Here is a 19995-nt window from a genome sequence, read left to right as displayed (position 1 = left end):
CACATCATTGCGAATGGCAAGATTTCATTCTTTTTGATCGCTGAGTGATATTCTATTGTGTGTGTGCATATATACACAATAGAATATTGTGTAGAATATATAAGAGACTCTTAAGTTCAGAGAACAAACTGAGGGTTGCTGGAGGGGAGGTGGATGGCAGGATGGGCTAAATTAGAGATGAGCATTAAGGAAGGAGGGCACTTGTTGAGATGAGCACTGGGTGTTATATGTAAGTCATGAATCACTGGGCTCTACTCCTGAAACCAATACTACATTGTGTGTTAACTAACTCGAATTCAATTTAAAAAAAAAATACAAAAAAAAAAAACCCAAAAAACAAAAAAAGGACCTGAGCTGAGATCAAGAGTCAGATGCCCAATCAACTGAGCCACCCAGGCACCCCTGGAAGTTTCTACAAAACTAAATTATATGCCCATCACATGATCTAGCAATCATGTTTCTTGGTTTTTACCCAAAGGAGTTGAAAACATATCTACACAAAATTTGAACATGAGCATTTGTAGCAGCTTTATTCATATTTGTCAAAAATTGGAAGAAAATAAGATGCCCTTCAATAGGTGAATGGATAAATAAACTGGTACATCCAGACAATGGAATGTTAGTGCTACAAACAAATCAAAACAAAACCAAAACAAACAAAAAAGAGCTCTCAAGCCATGAAAAGACATGGAGGAAATTAAAATGCATATTACTAAGTGAAAGAAGTCAATATGAAAAGGCTATACTCTGTATGATTCCAACAATATGACATTCTGGAAAAAGCAAAACTATGAAGATAGTAAAAATATGAGTGGTTGCCAGAGGTTGGGGTGGGGTGGGGGTAGAGGGATGAATAAACAACACAGAGGGATGCTTAAGGCAGTGAAAGTACTCTGCATCAAACTATAATGGTAGATACATGTCATTATACGTTTGTGAAAACCTACAGAATATACGAGACCAAGAGTAAATCCTTAAGTTTGGACTTGGGGTGATAAAGATGTGTCAATGTAGGTTCATGGATTATAACAAATGTACCATTCTGATATAGGATGTTGATAGTGGGGGAGGCTCTGTGTGTGTGGGGGTTCAGGAAGTATATGGGAACTCTCTGTTCTTTTCGCTCAATTTTGTTGTCAATCTAAAACTACTATAAAAACATTTTATTTAAAAGGAAGAAAATGAATATTAAGAGCTAATACTAGAAATCCCCAAATAATCCTCAACAGCCTTCACCAAACTAGGCTGGTACTAAAATCAAAGCAGCCATGTTCAAAGGGTCTTTGAACTTCTCAGCCCTAGGGTAACCAGAGGTGATCAAATGCACTGACCATCTATAGTAATTTACTTAATAATTAACAAGCCATTATTATGTCTATCTGATAGTCCTTATGTCAATATCAGTTCTAGAAATGTTAGACATATGCTGTCTATTCCCTTTGTACTGGCTAGCTCCCTTCATTAAAAGGAAATTCAAAATAATAACAATAATAATAATAATAATAAAAAGACCTGAAGACCTGAACAACTAAAAAAATTAAAATTAAAACTATGAAGGAGAGGGAATTAGGACTGAGTTCTTTCCAGCGCAGGGTTCCTGCCTAAGGACCTGGCTACTATATGTAATGAGGCAAATCACTGACTGCATGAAGCAGCCGGACAGTGGGCAAATTGGGACTGAAGTGCAAACCGAGCAGTGGTCAAACCTAGTGCCTGGTGGAAAGTTCTGTCTGCCCAGGGAAAGGTTATTTTTTTAAAAACGTTACAAGAAACTACATGCTAGCCAAGCTGTGGGCTTGTGTAGCTGCTGAATTTTGCAGAGAAGGTACCTTTCTCCTAGGTTATACAAACTCATCTGATGAGTAAGTCACAGCTCAGGCGTGAAAATGTTGATTTGCAGCAAGGATTAAACGGGCTCTTCCAACATCTACACCACGGCTGGAGGAATTCTTGAACTTTAGAGCAAGAAAGCACTTAATATCTCCTAAAATCTAGGTGATCATATTCAAACTGTTGTAGGATGTTTACCCAGTTGTTATAAAATGTAAAAATCACTCCATTTACCACATAACATTGGCATCAAATATCCCTGATCCTCACCTTGTCCCTGCCCCGACTTCATCATTGATGTCCTGATCCACACCAAGCTCAAAGCTGCCTTGTCGAAGTGTGAAAGAACTCATTTGCACTCAGAAATAACATATACAATAAAAAGTTCTTGATAATTCTCCCCCACTTTATCACCGATCTCTTCCTAAAAGATAGATTGCTGACAATGGGGTAAGGCTCAGGGAGTGTGAAGAAGTTTTCACATGATACTTTATCAATAATAAAACTTTTCAAGATAAAATTTTAACTTTTAAAGCCATGTAAGAATGTTCCCATAAGAGGGCGCCTGGGTGGTTCAGCTGGTTAAGTGTCCAACTCTTGATCTGGGCTCAGGTTGGGATCTCACGGTTTATGGGATTATGCCCCATGCTGGGCTCTGTGCTGACAGTGCCTTCTTGGGATTCTCTCTCCCTCTCTCCCTCTCTCTGCCTCTCTCCTGCTTGTGTGCACTCTCTCTCTCTCAAAATAAATAAATAAACTTAGAAAATGTTCCTATATCACAATTTTCATGCCAAGAAGCCTGGTGCTCTAATCAGACCTAGAATTCGTTACTTCTACCGTCTTAGTTTATTCTCCATTTGTCCCATGGATAACATTTTGAGCTATTAAAAAGAAAAGAATAAGGGATATTTCTGTTGTACATTTTATTACACATACAACATTGATTTTCTCTGTGAACTGAACGCTGCAATTCGATAGCACTCAGTGAGACAATCAGACACAACATTCATATTCTTTTCTAATGGACCTCTGCCAGAGCAAATTCCCTTACCTTTGGGTTCTTGTGATTCATCATCGCTATCCGAGCTGTCATTGCTCACAATATGCTCTGCTGTAATATTTTCTGTGGAAAGAAAACAAAACAGTTGGACTATCTCAGGTGTCAAGGCTCACAATTAAACTTATCATAAGGAAGTAATCTGAGGAAAACCACCAAGTGAGATCTACTAGGTTTATTAGTGGAAATTTAGATCAATTTAGTACCTAATTCAATAGTTTCAAATTTCCCATTGGAAAACAAATTTCCTGGGACGGGAAAAATTAGTCTAAAACTACTCCTTCATGATTTAAAGGAAAGGATCTTTATTTCTCTTAATTCTGACAGAAAGAATAACTTGGTCACAGGAGGCTCCTGTTATAGCAAAACAATATAATTTTCTTTAATTAAATATGTTTAAGGCTGTTTCTGAGGGAAAATTCAGGGCAAAGCCAAAATCTATAGGAAGACTACAGAACAGTTCCTTCAAAATGAATGAAAGCTACTAATATAAGGTATCTTTTGATTTTCAATAATACAGAAAATTGTTTATTGAAATGTGCCTTTTGGTGTCAAAAAATTTGTGCTTTCTCAGAACATATTAAGAGGGCAGTTATGAAAATTAAAACTTAGAAACCATATACCCTTAAAACAAAGACAGGAGTAAAATCTGGCATAATAACTAGTCATTGTTTTTTTAGAACACACAGACCATCCTTATTATCATTTGTAGAAGAATCAAACTTTCTTCGGACACTTACATGAAACCACTTTCTATATAACAGTGACTTTTTTTTTTCCTTCTATGAGTCAATAGACTTTTTTTTATTTAAAAAAAACCCTGATTCTAAATTTTTAATTTTCCGTTCTAGAATCATTTAGGGGCTTTAAACTTGGAGAAATATAGGTATAACATATAGTTTCCCCATATTACTCTGTGTATGTTTATTATATCTGCATAAATGTCACATACCTGAATGAGAGTATATAACAGAAGGGTTTTAAATGCTTGAGGTAGTAGGTTAACTTTTTAGATTTATTTAATTTTACTGGTATGATTGCACATATGAAATTCAATAAAAGACAGTGTTCACAGACTAATATTATTCATTTAATTTCATGAGTATTACAGAAAGTAGTTTTGTTGTACAGAAGAGGGTGAGGTGTTAGCAAATGACCCACTGTGGGTGTCATATACATTAGGTATGTTTTTGGTCCTATATATATTTTGGCAGAACAAAATTTTCTTTCTTTTTTTTTTTTAAGCATTTTTTTTTCGGTCAACTTGATACTCTCCTTTAAGAAAATGGTTCACCAAAATATCATTCAATTTTACAAAGATATTTTCAAGAGATGAACAGCTTAATATTTGAACGTATCTATTGTCCATCACTATGGTATGATATGTAGCTCCATCTGTTCAAAAGCATAGATGGCTCACATTCAAAATTCCTTGAGAAAATGTGAAGAATTTCATTTCGAGTTATCGGATTATAGTCCAATTTTCCGTAATGTCATTCTTCAGAGGGGAAAAAGCAAAAACAGAAACAACCTCTGAACATCCCTTTAAGAGGTAAACTTTAATCAGCCAGTGGATGAAAAGAATCAGCAGGAGTCTTCAGATTCCCCTCAGTCACCTCTCTGGTCTCATTTCTGGAAAGCCTTACCTAATCTGAGGTAACACGCATCCTGGATCACAAGCACATAATACCCCTCACAGTCTGACACAGAGGACAAGTAAATAGGCCGCCAAACCACTGGCCTCAAAGGAAACATCCAACAGCAAAGAATATTCTGAAGACTGTTTAATATAAACATTCTCCTTTTTCTTGGCCTTCAGCCATTGTCTCACCCACCTTCGGATCTGTTATTTCAGTCCTATTCTCTTCCTGCCATCGGAGGAAAAAATAACAAGCTCTAGAGGTATCTGGATCATTCAACAGAGAAGGAGCTCAGAGAAGCAAGCATTATAACATGGGCTCCTTCTGTTTCTTTCCTCTTTTATTCTGAAATCTTCACAGAATTTTGAGAAGAGTTAGTGATTTCTGCAAGATTAGGTGGCTATTTATCCATCTGCGCTGTGATGTTCATTTTAAAAAGTCAAGTCAGAACATTTCAGCATGATACACTCGGCTTTATAGTTACTCTTAAGAGAAGGTGGCTCTGTAAGTTAAGGTCGGAGCAGGCTCAAAACTTCCACCAACCCTGACTGCTTGTTAAGTGAGTGCTGCCCAGAGGACAGAAGGCAAAGTGCTTTCTTTATTGTTTTTATTTTTATTTTAAAATCTTTCATTCTAGTGCAATCATTAAGATCACTTCTCTATTACTTATCAAGAGCTACTCAAAAATACAAATGATACTATTTAATAAAAAAAATTAAGGACCATGGAGAACTGCTGTGAACATAATACACATATCAAATAGCTAAACTCAATTTTGCAGGATGAATAACACTACTTATAAGCCAATTTGTAGTGCATTAATTAATGTTACAATTGTGTTCTTTTTTCTTTTTTGCATATAAAACTTAATTGAATCAACTGTCACTGCCTGGAAAAGCTAAGGGCAGCTTGTCAAAAAAAATCCTACATTAAGCTTTTTACGTCCAAGTATTCTTCAAATGAATTGATTGTTGAAAAAGCCATTTATGCTATTCTGTTAACTCTATCCTTACATAGATTGTGATATTTCATGGCAGAGAAGAGACAGTAGGTAGTTAGTGTGCGGATAATCTACAGGACCCTCTTCCCCAGTCCCTGCTGGGCTGACTCCCAATTCAGATTTAGCATTCACTGTTCCTTCCCACAGCCAATCAAAGTAGCCATAAGGAAACAGGGTCGGCACTTGGGAGACACTGAAGGTATGTTTCATTTTGTTTGCTTTGAGTCAAATTTACTCATCAAACAAAACATAAAAGTTCCTGTCGTTAATCTTATAACGAATGAAAACCACTGGTCCTCAAATGAGTTGGTCTACTTTTTCAAGTTTTGTAAATATTATATTTTAACTTATTATGGGACAGGAAGTTAGATTTAAAGAAAACCATTAGTGTTCATTTACTAGATGTGATTTGAAATAATTTTTTCCTCCTTCTTGATGTGACTTAGCTATAGGAAGCTAACAGAATTCTAGTGGGTTAGTATTTTAGAGGTAAGTAAACCCGCAAGTGTGAATTTAGGTGTCATATTGTGTTTAACTGCTGATGAGTCTAATGTTGTAAAAACTAACTGTATTTGATAAAAGGAAACAAATAGTATGTTTAGATATTTAATGACTAAGAGGAATAGAGATGCCTAGTTGAAAATTATTCTTAGGAATTGATAGTTTTTATGAAATTCACAACCTCAGTGTCAGGATAATATTTAGGAAGTAATATACATATGATTTCCAGGAAATATTTAGGTTGATTTAACCAAGCTATTGGTAACTTCAGAATAACTACAGTCTTTATGATGATTTAATTGTCTATACATGCATGTTAAAATTTGCCAGTTTAGCATAATATGGTCAACAGAAACATGTTTTTACAATACCTAGTTCTTCCTCCATTGTGGAACCTTTATTTTGTGAGCCAGAAACTCCCAAGACTCTGTTGAACAATATAGAAAACGCACTGCCCCAGACACCTAAAATAAAGCAAAAATGAAGAATAACTTAGAATTCACCAAGATTTAAAACAGTCAGGCAGACAAAGAGTAGATTTTGATCACTTACCCATTAAGAAATGCAAGGGGTTTTCTTCATATTTCTTCACAACTGTTCCCATAAAAAATTTGCTTCCAAATAAGTCAGGAGCCATAAAAGTACCATATTTAGCCATGCCAATCTCATATGGACTAAATTCAACCCAATCTGAAAGCATTTTTAAAAGGCACAATCCATTAGTAGGAAAATACTACAGAAATGCACACTGTTAAAGATCACTTCCAACAATGCCTTGATTATTTTCATTTATTTAAAATATTTTTTAAAACTTAACCAAATGCCTATTATGTATATGCCATTGTAGAGAAGTCAGTGGAAAAAACTTACTGAAATGAGAACAAAAAAAATCCCTTCAAATTTGTACAAGCTGAATATCTTTTGCATTAAAAGCTCAGACATCTTTAATAAAATCCATCATAATTCTAAAGAATGGAAAACAGAAAACTGCTAACTCAGATGTAAAATCCATGAAGGTGATAGAAGAAATTAAACTCTGATAACGCAAGTAGACTATGAAAGTAGAAGAAATTGTTTTCTAATATTTTCTTTATCTTTCCTTAATTTTGCCTATTAACCATTGTTCTAACTCACAAGATTATAACACAAAGTTTTTATGCTGAGTGTCTTAAGAAATACATGGTAATAGGGTCAATAAAGTATAATTTCTAGGAGTAGAGGCTATGAAGCCAGAGTCCCAGGTTCAAATCCCATTTTTCTCCTTACTAACTGTGCAACCTTGGGTAGATTACTTGTGTTCTTGGCGTCTTACTTCCCTAATCTATAGGATGTGAATAAAATCAGGAGACTGTAGAATTGTGAAAATCTAATGAGTTAAGAAATGTAGGGGCGCCTGGGTGGCTCAGTCTGTTAAGCATCCGACTTCGGCTCTGGTCATGATCTCATGGTTCGTGAGTTCGAGCCCCACATCAAGCTCAGTGCAGACAGCTCAGAGCCTGGAGCCTGCTTCGGATTCTGTGTCTCCCTCTCTCTCTGTCCTCCCCCGCTCACACTCCGTCTCTCTCTCAAAAATAAATAAACATTAAAAAATGTTTTAAAAATGTAGAGAACTCAGAAGAAGGAATAGCACATCTTAATCACTCCATAAATGGTAGCCACTACTACATTTCATGTATTTCCATGGCTATCACTATGTTTAATTATGCATCCAAAAAGAATTCCCATTTCTGACACCCATTTCCTACACTTGCTTCTCTCTCAGTCTTCCTTTTCTTGGTAAATGGCACTACTTTTCATATATTCGTACCACTATATATACTTTATCCTTGACAATTCTTTCCCCTTTATATCTTACATACAAAAACTCAAGTTCTGTAGACTCTCTTATCAGATAAGGTTAGAAACTGGCTGCTTATCCATTTGTCCATCATGGATCACCATCCATTTGTACCCTACTTGTACAAGCTGTCATACCCTCCTCCCTGGATCTCCCCAGTAGTCTTCTAAAACATCCCTTCTCTGTTCCCCTGCTATCTTTTTGATATCTGTTGCCAGAACAAAAATTTAAAAATAGAAATCACAGCACACTAATGCCAGCTGAAAGCTTCCCAATGGCTTTCCATTACACTGAACACAAAAATGTGGTCAACAAGGCTTCTTAGTGGTCTGGCTAGTGCCTCTTGACCTCATGTCCTAACCAATCTCCCATTATGTTGGTCTTACTCTTTCCACTTGAGCCACACAAATCTTCTTAATGTTCCTCAAGAGAAAGCTCACTGACACTGCAGTGCCTTAATGCTTGCTATTACCTTATGCAATTACAAGGCTTGCTCCTTCTTATCCCTTAGTTCAAGGTCAATTTTCATTGGCCATCCTCTATGAAGTTCCACCATTATCTACCCTTGCCTAACCCATAACCCTCTGCCCTCCTTTATCCACTCCCCTTTCTGAAACTATTAAAAATCTATTCAAACAAACCAAAATCCAGATAACTTAAAACTCCACAAAGTTTTTTGCTATTCATTTGGTGGTAAAATCTGACCTGAATTCATTCAGCAGAAAAAAACAGTCCTGAATGATGTATGGCTTTTTTTTTTTAACTCACTAAATATGCATATTGACACATTCTATTACAGAAATCACTCTATTTGATTATAAGATCCCCAGCGGTTATTATGTACCATACACGGCAATTTTTTTTTTTTTTTTAACTTTAAAATCTAAAATGTTCTGAATTCCAAAACATCTATCTCTAGTTTTAGAAAAGGGATTGCGGGTGTATATTTATTGCTTACTCAGTGGTAGATCATAACATTCTACTTCTGTGAAGTAAGTTATGAAATCACAGTTGTGATGAGAACACATAATTCATTTCAAATCAAAGCCAAGTGGCACATATACCTTTCTTCATAAAGTGATGAGCTTTATAATGATTTACATGGAGTTAGTGAGATATGACTAGCAATGAATCAGAGGCTGCTAGGAAAATTTCTGTATCACTAAAAGTAATTACCTATCTCTGAATCTCATCCCCTTATCTTGGGTACTGAAACACAATAACTTCTCGAGTAATCTCATCTTTATTAATGCTGTGGTTTGTGTACACGTAATTAAAGCATTCTCAAGGTAAGATTGCTCTTTATTCCTTAGTCAAGAACTCACCATGGTAGTGCGTGACTATTATTCTTTTGCTGTCAACTCGTATGTTTCAAACTTGAACTTCTCTCCCACACCTCCATCTACTCCTTTCCAACTTCCTGTTGTGGATTTACACTTACATACACTGTCGTCGCATCCCACTATGCTTGCCTGGAAAGGAATTCATCACCTTTCCTCCCAGTCTAGCCTACCTCTTTTGGTAAACAACACTATTACAGCCCTCAAAAAGAAATTTTTCAAAAATTGAAACCACTCTTTTACTCACTCACATCAAACCAATCCATGACCACCTTTCACTGATAACCTTTGGGCTTTTCACCTCCGTCTTCTGCTCTTCTTATCAGTATCTCCCTAGTTCCAGGACTTTATTACAAACGCACAGTGATAACACTGCTTCCGGTTTCCTTCCTTGTTAATCTACCCATATGAATCAACAAAATACTTTTTTCAAAAACACTAAATAATTTCATTGTCCTACCCCTAAACACTAAATGTTTCCCACTATCTTCATAACTGAAGAAAAATATTTCTGTCTGGAATTCAAATCTTTCTGTAACTTGGCACTAATAATTTTCCCAAATGTATCACCCTTCACCGGCTCATACTAAGTCTGGTTTCTTTTTACTGCTCTTGAAAACATATTTTTGACCCTCTTTCCGAGCATTTTCTCATCCTGTTTCACACAAAGAGGACTATTCACCTCCACTTGATAGATCTTTCCATGTTCAAATGGAATCGGAGCTCCATCACCTCATAAAGCTGTCCGTATGACTGTAATAAATCTGTACGATATCTTACACTTAGATCAGTTCTACACACTTTGATAGACCATAATATTCGTGCTCACTTCAGCAGCACATATACTAAAAAAACAGATCATAATATTCTATGTGTACGGCTCTTTCATTTTTCATGTTTTGTTTTTGTCTTGCTAATGGGATTGTAACTTTCTGGAGGAAAAATGCCATATTTTTACTCTGACGGTATCTCAAAGAATTTAACATGATGTTGGTAAGTTGTACTCAATAAATGCAATTTACTGACCAATGGAAATGAAAACGAAAGCAGTCTAGTTAAGTGAAGGAGTCAAAAATATTTAACAGTTTAAACAATGAATGTTTGTTTGTTTAAAATCTTCAAAAGAGGAAAATGTTTAAAGGGAAGAAAAACATTCTCTAATATTGTTGAAATAAAGGTGATCAAACTTCTGTAAGCTAAGATAATTTGGCTCCTTGGCTTTTAAAAATATTATTCAGATAATATTTCAACTTTTTCCCTTGAATATTCACTTTTAATCTAAGCAAACTTTAAAAGAATAAAGTATAGACATGTCTCCTTTTTTTCCTTCAATAACCCAAGCTACTTGAACCTTCATAACATACACTTTTGAGTGTCTTATCGGGTATAAGATCCACAGAACTAATGCTTGATGGCTTTGTCCAACTCTGTTAGAAGAAACAGCTTTGAATCTCCTTATCATAGAAGCTTAACAATGAAGGTTAATGGTGTATCTCTCATCCTGGTACCAGTATCACAGTTAGGCAGATGGCCCAAATAAGACACATCCAGGTCAAAAGATGACCAACTGAACATAAAACGGCCTTTCCCAATTCTAAATGAATCCAAAATATTCACTTGCTGAAATATTACTTGTTCTTTAATTTTCTCGATGAGATTTTCTATTGAGAATTGCTACTGCTTCAAAGTTAAGAATGAAAAAAGGTAACTGTCAAAATGTCATCACAATTTTAACAATAGTAATAGCACTATTATATTTTAGGTCTCTTTTACGATATTCTGTCTTCTGCCTGTCTCATGTGATTGTCTTAACAGCTGTGTAATATAAACCTGATATTTATTAATATCATTTTTTTAATAACGAGGAAAATAAGAATCAGATTAAATGACCCACCTAATGTATTTCAGCTCAGAAATAAGACAAGGCTTCCAAATTAGTCTAGTGCTTATTTGACCATAGCATAATGCTGTGGGGTAAAATGGCTTATTTGGCTATGCACAGATTTGACTAGCTTACTAGGAGGATTTATCAACCTATCTCCAATTATTCCAGGACCTCAAAAAACAACAGCTGTAGGAAAGCAAAAACAAAACAAAAGCAATTTCATCATGGCACTTACTTTTCTTATGTGAATAAATTTCACCTCTCCCTCTGAACTACATTACATTCAAGATCTTGCTCCCAATTGCTGCTGACAAGCCATGGTTATCCCAGACTCCTACCGCGTGCCTTACCTCCCATTCGAAAATTAAATTTGCCTCTCATATACAAATCCTATTTATCATTAAGATCCAAGACCTCTGATTTCTCATACAGCTTTCACAGAGCACTACATTTTTAAGACTTACTTAAACTTAATTTGGGCCTGCCACTGCTTTTATGTACTTTGCATACTTTATATCATTTATTTAGTGAAAACACTATGAGAGTCTCATCCTCATTTAACAGATGTGGAAACTGAGACTAAAAAAGGCATGTAACTTGGTCAAGGGAACAATGCACAGTAACTTCTTTCTTGTATCTTAACTTGTTTAACAATTATCGCAGATTTCCCAAACAGATTATAAGGTCTTATAGAACAGGGGCAATATACTGTGGGGGCGGGGGAGGGGAGTTCATGCTTAGCACCTGTCATACTACGTCTACACAGTCAGGAACCAGAGAAGCCATTATTTTAATAAAAAGAACAAGGGCTTTTTGCGAACAAACCTCAGCTCTGCTGCTTACTTTCTACGCGGCAATGTGCAAATCATTTAATTTTTCTGAGGTTTTGTTTTTGCTTCTAAGAAGCAGAGCTAAAAATACCTCACTTCCCGAGTTATAGTAAAAATTGAATAAGATAATAAATATAGTAAGTGATTTCTGAATCATAAGCATGACGAATGTTTTAGTCAATTAACTGATAAAGATTAGAATGAGTGAATTCCAGGTGCACTGCTTTCTATAAACAATTCAAAATTCTTGCCTGGGAATAGTCAGTCGAAAAGAGTGAGACCTTGTAAAATTTGCAAAAGGATTCTGGCTACAAATCTGTTAATTACCTTCCATTCACAATGACTTTTTTAAGCTCATGGAGTGACTGATTTCACTGAGGTACTTTTCCTAAAATTACAATGAACCCTACCATCTACAGTCAGAAATGCTACCACATTGCAGATTAGGACCAGCAAAGGCCCCCACAAGTATGATGTCACATACTTTTAGAGCACCCAACAAGAAGCAAAGCCACAGAGAAAACAAATATTTACATGTGAGATTTAACAATATGAGGTATTTTGTTCGCCAGCTGCCAGAAGCATAGACTAGTACTTTTTGAATGCTGAATTATAAAGACGAAAATGGTGCTTTGAATGATAAACATATATCATGTTACCCAATTTAATGAAAATATAAGCAGTAAGCAAAAGCATATGCATTGCCTAAAAGCATGCTATTTTGTTAAAAGTCCTTGAGGAATGAGTAACTAAAATTGAGGTGATTATATTCATGACTTTTTAATAATTTCTTTTTTATTTTACTAATTTAAATGAAGGTATATTAGTAACTGGAATGTATATTAGTTTCATGGAATAGTCTGTCCAACCAGAAAATCATCTAGCTTAACATTGTCTTGTATCTTCCAATGTTTTTATGTTACCGAAAATACATTAAAATAGACAACTAAAATTGCTTAGGATCTTCCTCTAATAAAAATCATTAGAAACCGCAGTTCAAAGGTTCCTGGAAATGCTTCGAAAGAGGAAATCACATACCTGCAAACATTAGCTCCGAAACATCAGGTTTGACATGGAGACAGGTGAAAAGGGGTAAAGGGCATTGTGCAGAATTGACTTTTTCCTTCAAACTACTCAAGGTAGTGTTCATTCTCTGTCCACAGAAGAAATAAAGAAATGGTTTTCAATATAGAAACATATACAGAGAGAAAACTATTTAAAATAGTACTTCCAATCAAGACACTTGAAACTTTTCTAATAAAAATCAGTCTTCCTTCTTCCAGAAATCTCTGGGTCCTAATAAACGACAACAAGTAAGCTCTATGGAGGTAATTATTATCTTCATTCTAAGAACAACCGTAACTCTTTTAAAGATTATGGCTACATTTGAACTGAAGAAGAACTTGGCAGCTACGAAGCCCAGAAAGCAGTTGGACCCCAGATTCCCTGGCACAGACTCTGTCTCCCACACTTTATCTTCAGATGAAATGTCACACTGTAGTCATGTGTCAAATAGTCTTGCTCCCTGTGACTTATTCCCTTTTCTGGCTTTCTTTAGGGAACCTCCGTTTTTCCTCTACCACTAAAATACTACTTGTATTCATCCCTTTATTTAAAAAGACTGCCATTGGGGTGTGGAGGAGTGGACAGTAAGAGGTCAAAATGTGTATTGAAGAATACAAAAGTACTTCTCTATACATCAAAACTGATACACAGAAAGAATTAGTAAGCACTAGTTGGAAATGTAGAAGTGTTATGTCTGGCGGGACAATGTGTACTCAGGACACATTGTTGATAGAATCAGCTGAGTCAAGTGACTTTTATAAAATGTTATATGGAAATGATGAATCACTGCGTTCTACTCCTGAAACCAGTACTACACTGTATGTTAACTAACTTGAATTTAAATAAATTAAAAGAAAAACCAAATGTATCATTTTGTTTTATTAAAACATTATGATACACATGGCCGATTTGTATTAAAAGGATTGCAGTTTGAGCCATAGCTTACATTGTGAATTAGTGTTTCTCCAATTAACATCCCAAAGATGTCAGTAAAGGTGACAGGTTGCCCAGAGCTTTTCTTCTTCCATAGAGACTCAATGTATCTCTTAACTTTCTGTGGTGTGAGAAGTAAAAGGGGGTTGTGGCTAACATTTTTCATTAGCTCTTCATTAATCTCCTCTGGCCCTTTCTCTGGAAAATCAGGGTGAGAATATAAGGTTGACATGTACCTGTAAAGAAGACAAAAGATGATTAGTAAAGAGAAAGGACGTCACATAGTAGTCTCCAAAGAAGGCAGGTGCTCTCTGTCATAAGAAAAATAAAGAATGTTAGAAATGGTTGGTTAACTTAATTATCTGATTAAAGATATTAATCCATTTAAGGAAAGAATGTATCAATCAGAAAGGAGCTGGTCCACAACAAAGGCAAAGTAAAAGAGAGGTCTCAAAGGAAATAGTGGACTTCCCAAGCCCAGTCCAGAGGAGAGGATGTCCTAGTGGGCTTACTGGCTGTCCACCGTCTAGCCTCTGGGAATGGGTAATTCCTATTAGACTATCAGAGACTGATGAACACAACACATTTAAGTCACGTAAATAAACTTACTTGTCTGGATATAATACCAGTCAAGTAATCTGGTAATTTGACTTTCCATAATGATTAACTATAGGTAGGAAATGTGCTGTCTAAACTATTGTGAATGCCTAGTTCTCCTAACAAATGTATTTTTGTTTTTATTTTGCCCATTGCCAGCTGGGTAGAATCCCGAGTCTTGAACTGAGAAAACAAAATAATGAAAGAAATATATACTCCACCCCTTCATCCAACCAAAGAGAAAACAGGGCATAGTTTAATCTCCTGTTTCCTTGACATTCAAATAGAAATGCCTACTATAATGGTTTATCTTTCCTTCAGGGAGGGGAGAAACCTGACCCTTACTGGGTCCCTGCCCTTCCTGAAGCCTGGGCTGGTTAACTGTACATAAGCTATTGCCTTGAAGACCTAAAATGCTTTCAATTCTTCTATTTTAAAGATGAGGAAAGAGAGGATTGATGAATTTAAATAAATGTTCACAGTTCCCCAATTAATAACAGAATGAGAATTTAAAATGTGTCTTCTCCCCTGATAGGCTTATTAAATCTCTTAAACAAGATTTCAGTTCTTAGAGACCAAACTACTTCCATTTCACATGAAATTAGAATTTCTTATTGGATTCAGAGTTCTTTGGAGACAAGTTGAGAATAATTATAAGTTAACAAATGGAGAGTGATGAGAGACCTTTTAACGTTTATTCATTTTTTGAGAGACAGAGACACAGCGTGAGTTGGGGAGGGGCGGAGAGAGAGGGAGACACAGAATCCGAAGCAGGCTCCAGGCTATGAACTGACAGCACAGAGCCTGATGCGGGGCTTGAACTCACAGACTGGGAGATCATGACCTGAGCCGAAGTCGGACGTTTAACCGACTGAGCCACCCAGGCGCTCCTCCCACAAAAAAATTTTTTTAAATAAAAATCCTTGGGGCGCCTGGGTGGCTCAGTTGGTTAAGTGTCCAACTCTTAACTTCAGCTCAGGTCATGATCTCACAGTTTGTGGGATCAAGCCCCGTGTCAGGCTCTGCGCTGACAGGACAGAGCCTACTTGGGATTCTCTCTCTCCCTCTGCCCCTCCTGTGTGCACATGTGTACTTTCTCTCTCTCTCAAAATAACATAAACTTAATAATAAATAAATAAAAACAAATAAGAATTCTTAAAAGATCTTTATTACATAAATTGGATTCCTAAAATTCCCCCAAAACATGTGATAAAGATAAATAAAAAAGACTTACTCCAGACTCAAGCCTGGGATAATTACCAAATATCTATAAAAATACAGCTTAGAGTACTTGAGAGATAACCAGGGTCTGTCTACTCCTGTAGTTATTCTAAGGTCTATCACATGACTCATAAAAATCAATAAATGTCTGGTTTTCTGGACCTCATCCTACTTTTCAATAATTGCGTGCATTGATGGAATGCATTGGTTTGTATTTAAGAACATAATAAAAATAGGAAAATAAAACATCTTTTGGTGCCTCTGACTGGTTGACTCTGGAACTATCCAGGATATGCTTCATTCTTTATGGGAACACTAAGAACTTCTTTACTGGTTTTATTAACAAGAATAATTTCTACCTCCATGGACAATTGGTTTGCCCTTAGCTTTTTAAAAATTATATTATGCAATTGGATTTTACATAGTTCGATTTTGCCTTGGACTTTAGAAGGCTTAAACTCAAGCCTGTGTTTCATGCTTTTCAGAGCTATAGGTTATAGAATGAATTTTTAATTGAATTTCTAGTTATATATTTACTTACCTTTTTTCACTTCTATCCTTATTGTATGCAACCCAGTTTTACTTTATAAGATACATTAAATCCTTTCCTTAATGAAGCAGGGTAAAGATAAAGAAAAGGACCAAACACTTAATGTCAGTAGAGAACAATTTAGCCTCAGAATAATCTTTTCAAAAGACAGATAAAAAGGAAATAATATGATCATTCTGCTGTTGGAAGTTGTCATTTCCAACTCCTCAGCAGAAAGATGTAATTACTCAAATCTGAAATAACATTATTTAAGACTTCCCTTCTCCATCTCTACTTAGCTGGTCTTTAAATGAATCAACTTATGATTCTAGTAAGTACCTTTGCCCCATGAATTGCCCCCAGCAAGATCTGAAGGCCCTTCCCTTCCCTTCCCTTCCCTTCCCTTCCCTTCTCCTCAATGTTAGCCATTGGCTCCAGATCAAGAAAGTCCTTCCTCTGGGGTTTGAGAATTGCTCAGAAGCTAGGACTTGTGCCACAGTTTCAGAGGTAGATTTTTTTAAATGGCCAAAAATTATACAGATGTCAGCCCAATTCTCTCTGTTCCATGTAGGAAGGTTGTAGTCCATTTCTTTTCTCTAAATGCTGAAGTAAACTCATTCACTTGAGGGAATTTTTCTCTCCCCCTTTCCCTCTCTGATTCTTTCCCTACTATGAAGCACTTGGTTTGAGGATACAAGCCCTAGCCAAAGACAAAAAGACCTAGATACCTCAGCCTTTGGCACTGGGTTAATGTTCTCTGCTTGTTCAGCATTTATTTTTTAGAATTCATGAGTGTGAACTGGACAGACTTTTCATGATGTCATCATGGTGACATGCAAGACCTGAGTTTTAGCTTTGGTGATGCTAAAGATGGAGGGGTAGGCAATGGCCAGTTTTCCTTAAATAGCTGTCTTTGTTTCCTTGGTTGCACCAAGGCAGGATTCACTGTTACTAGTGTCTGTGGACATGCTACCATCTAAAGCACACAAACATCACCTCAATTTGCAACTCTATAGTTAAGTCTTAATTTTCATCTCTTTACTAATACGTGATTCCCAATTATACCAATCAAATTTCTGAAACTAAGTGACTTAGACATAGCAGGGCCTTTACAAATAGTTAATTAATGAATGGAAGGATCCTCAACTTATTTCTCTATAAATCTGAAGATATCAGCCTCTAATTTTTCAACATATTTATATGATGGAACACATCATTCTCTCCATACGAATGCATTTTAGGCTAAGTGTGAAATTCTAATACTTAAATCATGTCAAAACTGCACAAGGAATTCTCAGTGCAGTTTCTTCCTCCAGATCGCCCGGCCAATGTTTTAAAATATCAGTGCCTGGCCTCCAAGGACTTGCCAAATCAGAATCCTTAGGGGTAAACATATAGAATTTCTATGCCTAAAAAAGTGTCAAAAGCAAGTCTCAAAAGCAACTAAAATTCGGAATGGCTTGAGAAGACCCTTGACATTTGTGAAGCAAATAGCCTGAAACCCTAAAGAAATCTCTAGATTAATTTTCCCCTCAAAAGGCAGTTACTTATGCAAATCTTCATTTAGTCATTCAGTGTGTGATAAACTGGAGAGATTCATTAAGCGAACAAGCCAAGCACAGTCACCACCCCAAACAACATATTTTTCTCTAACTTACACCTTGATCTTTTAGACTATCACCTCTTATCTGACAACGTCTCCTAAAATTGTTTCATTGTTCAATGCTGCAGGAAGTCTTCAGACTCCTGAACTGAAAGTTCTCCTTCTTGAATTCCGTTTGGGTCACTTTAATGGACTGAGCCCCACTGCTATCATTGCAGAGCTACTCTGATTTGTCTTTAGATGGCAAGGTCATACAAGCGTGGCAGTCAAGAGCCCACAGCCCCTTATGATTCTGCAGATGAAGCTGTACTGGGGAAGAGAGTTGTGCCAACTGGTTGGCTAACATTTATATGTAATGAATAGCACAGTATCATCCCAAAATAATTTCAGAAATAATTACCATAAGGGTAGTAGCAATTACAAGGGAAGCCTTTGTCCTACATAAAATTCTCTTTTGTGATCACAGAAACCTTTTTGGGAGGTCCAGGGCTTCTCCAAATATTTCCGTATTACCTCATTTGTGCCAAGTAATGGTCATGTGTCAGCAGAATATAAAAACTTACACAACACAAGAGTGTAATTTGTTTATCCAAGTCTTTCCGAATTCCTTCCTTTGAACTTTTTACCTTCTTGCCTATACTGTTCAAGAGAAAATGAACATGCATCATCCTGACCACCTTTTCTTCTGTTCAGGAAGTATCTCTTCTCTCCACAATGAACAGCTTTCACTTGTGCTTCTTCTCTTGTCCCGTCCTGTCTCTGTCTGAATCTTTTTCTATCCACGAACCACCTATTTCTTTACCTTCCATCTATCCTTTTACATTATTTCCTTTACTTCAGACTTCTACAAAAATATCCAAGTGCCTGAAATTCTGAAAATAAAACAAAACCAAAACCCTTCCCCAAGTTCCTATATTCCCCTTCTTGAAATACAGCACCTGAAAGGTTTACCTCCCCACTTTTCTTCATCTTCTATTCACTTCTTACTTGCAATTTCAAGATCAAGAGTTTTCTTTATTTCCTTTAGTGATTTTTGCTAAAACCACTAAAGATTTCCAAACCCAGTTCTAAGCTAAGCTTCTCACACATGTTTCACTCTATTAAAAGACCCACTACTTCTTGAAGTACTCTCCACCCTTGACCTCTGGGTCGTTTTTTACGTGATGCTCTTCTCTGACAGCTACTTTGCATTGTCCATTAAGGATTTCCTTCTCTTTTTGGTCCATTAGCTTTTGGGGTGTTCTAGAGTCCCATGAACTAAATTATTGGTAGTAATAGCTGAAGTGGTAGAAATTGGTGAAATTACCAAGGGGGGGGGTGTAGATATAACAGAACAAAAAGGAGGTCTCCTCACATTAAGGAGAAAAGCAGTGAAAGTAGTAAAGACAGTATGGAGGGCAGAGCAATAAGAGAGGAGGAAATAAAAACTAAAAGGCATAGTAAGAGGGATTTGTAAGAGGGACAGCTAATGTGTGAAATGTCCCAACTGCCAACTTCATCCTCCCTGGCTCCCCCAAAAAGTCAAGGAGGAAAAGAATTTCAAGACACCATTATATTTGAAAGTTAGGTGCTTTCAGGTGAAAATCAGTTGTAAGGATTTTAGGAGTGAGTGTCCTTTAAGGAAATAGAATAAATTAGTGAAGGCTAATCTTGAGGAATTTAGACAATTTTTTGTATATAGAAATTTTTGTATATAGAAACACATGGCCTGTAAATGTTTAAATGATTGGCCTGTAACATTTGAAATTCGAATTACATTTTGCAGGACTTGTTTTTCGAATCCCGACAGAATATAAGATGTTGCCCAAAGTTGCCCCAAATCCATAACCAACTCAATGACTGCAGCTCTAATTAAGCCTAAACATGCATTATTATACCCTCAAATCAGCACCCCAAATCATACCTGCTCTGTCTTTACTAGCTGAGTCTAAGAAAGTAAGCTTCCTGTAATGTATCAGTCAGGGACGGACCACAGGGATCTAACAAATATTGAATTCAGAGAAAGAAAGCCATTCAAAGAGTAATAACAAAATGCTTGAGTAGGCGAATTAATCTAAGGGTCCAAGTTTTTCCATCATATTACTCATTAAACAGGCAGGTGCCTGTTCTTTCCTTCAAGGGAAAGAA

General features: G+C 36.3%; 1 protein-coding gene across 5 annotated transcripts in view; it reads right to left on the bottom strand.

Annotated features, from left to right (window-relative positions):
- Positions 1–19995, bottom strand: part of PLA2G4A (phospholipase A2 group IVA) — a 159927-nt gene that overhangs the window by 34605 nt on the left and 105327 nt on the right. For all 5 annotated transcript variants that reach the window (XM_019426657.2, XM_019426677.2, XM_053909207.1 and 2 more), the window contains 5 exons: positions 13932–14154; positions 12959–13073; positions 6581–6718; positions 6400–6492; positions 2882–2953 (listed from right to left, as the gene is read on the bottom strand). In XM_019426657.2, coding sequence (XP_019282202.2) covers positions 2882–2953; positions 6400–6492; positions 6581–6718; positions 12959–13073; positions 13932–14154 — 641 coding nt within the window. The remainder of the gene's footprint in view (positions 1–2881; positions 2954–6399; positions 6493–6580; positions 6719–12958; positions 13074–13931; positions 14155–19995) is intronic.

Source organism: Panthera pardus, unplaced genomic scaffold, assembly GCF_024362965.1.
Source record: "Panthera pardus isolate Hobbes unplaced genomic scaffold, ASM2436296v1 HiC_scaffold_21, whole genome shotgun sequence".
NCBI classification, from domain to species: domain Eukaryota; kingdom Metazoa; phylum Chordata; class Mammalia; order Carnivora; family Felidae; genus Panthera; species Panthera pardus.
The sequence above is the reverse complement of the archived record's forward strand: the minus strand, read 5'-3'. Positions and strand labels throughout refer to the sequence as shown.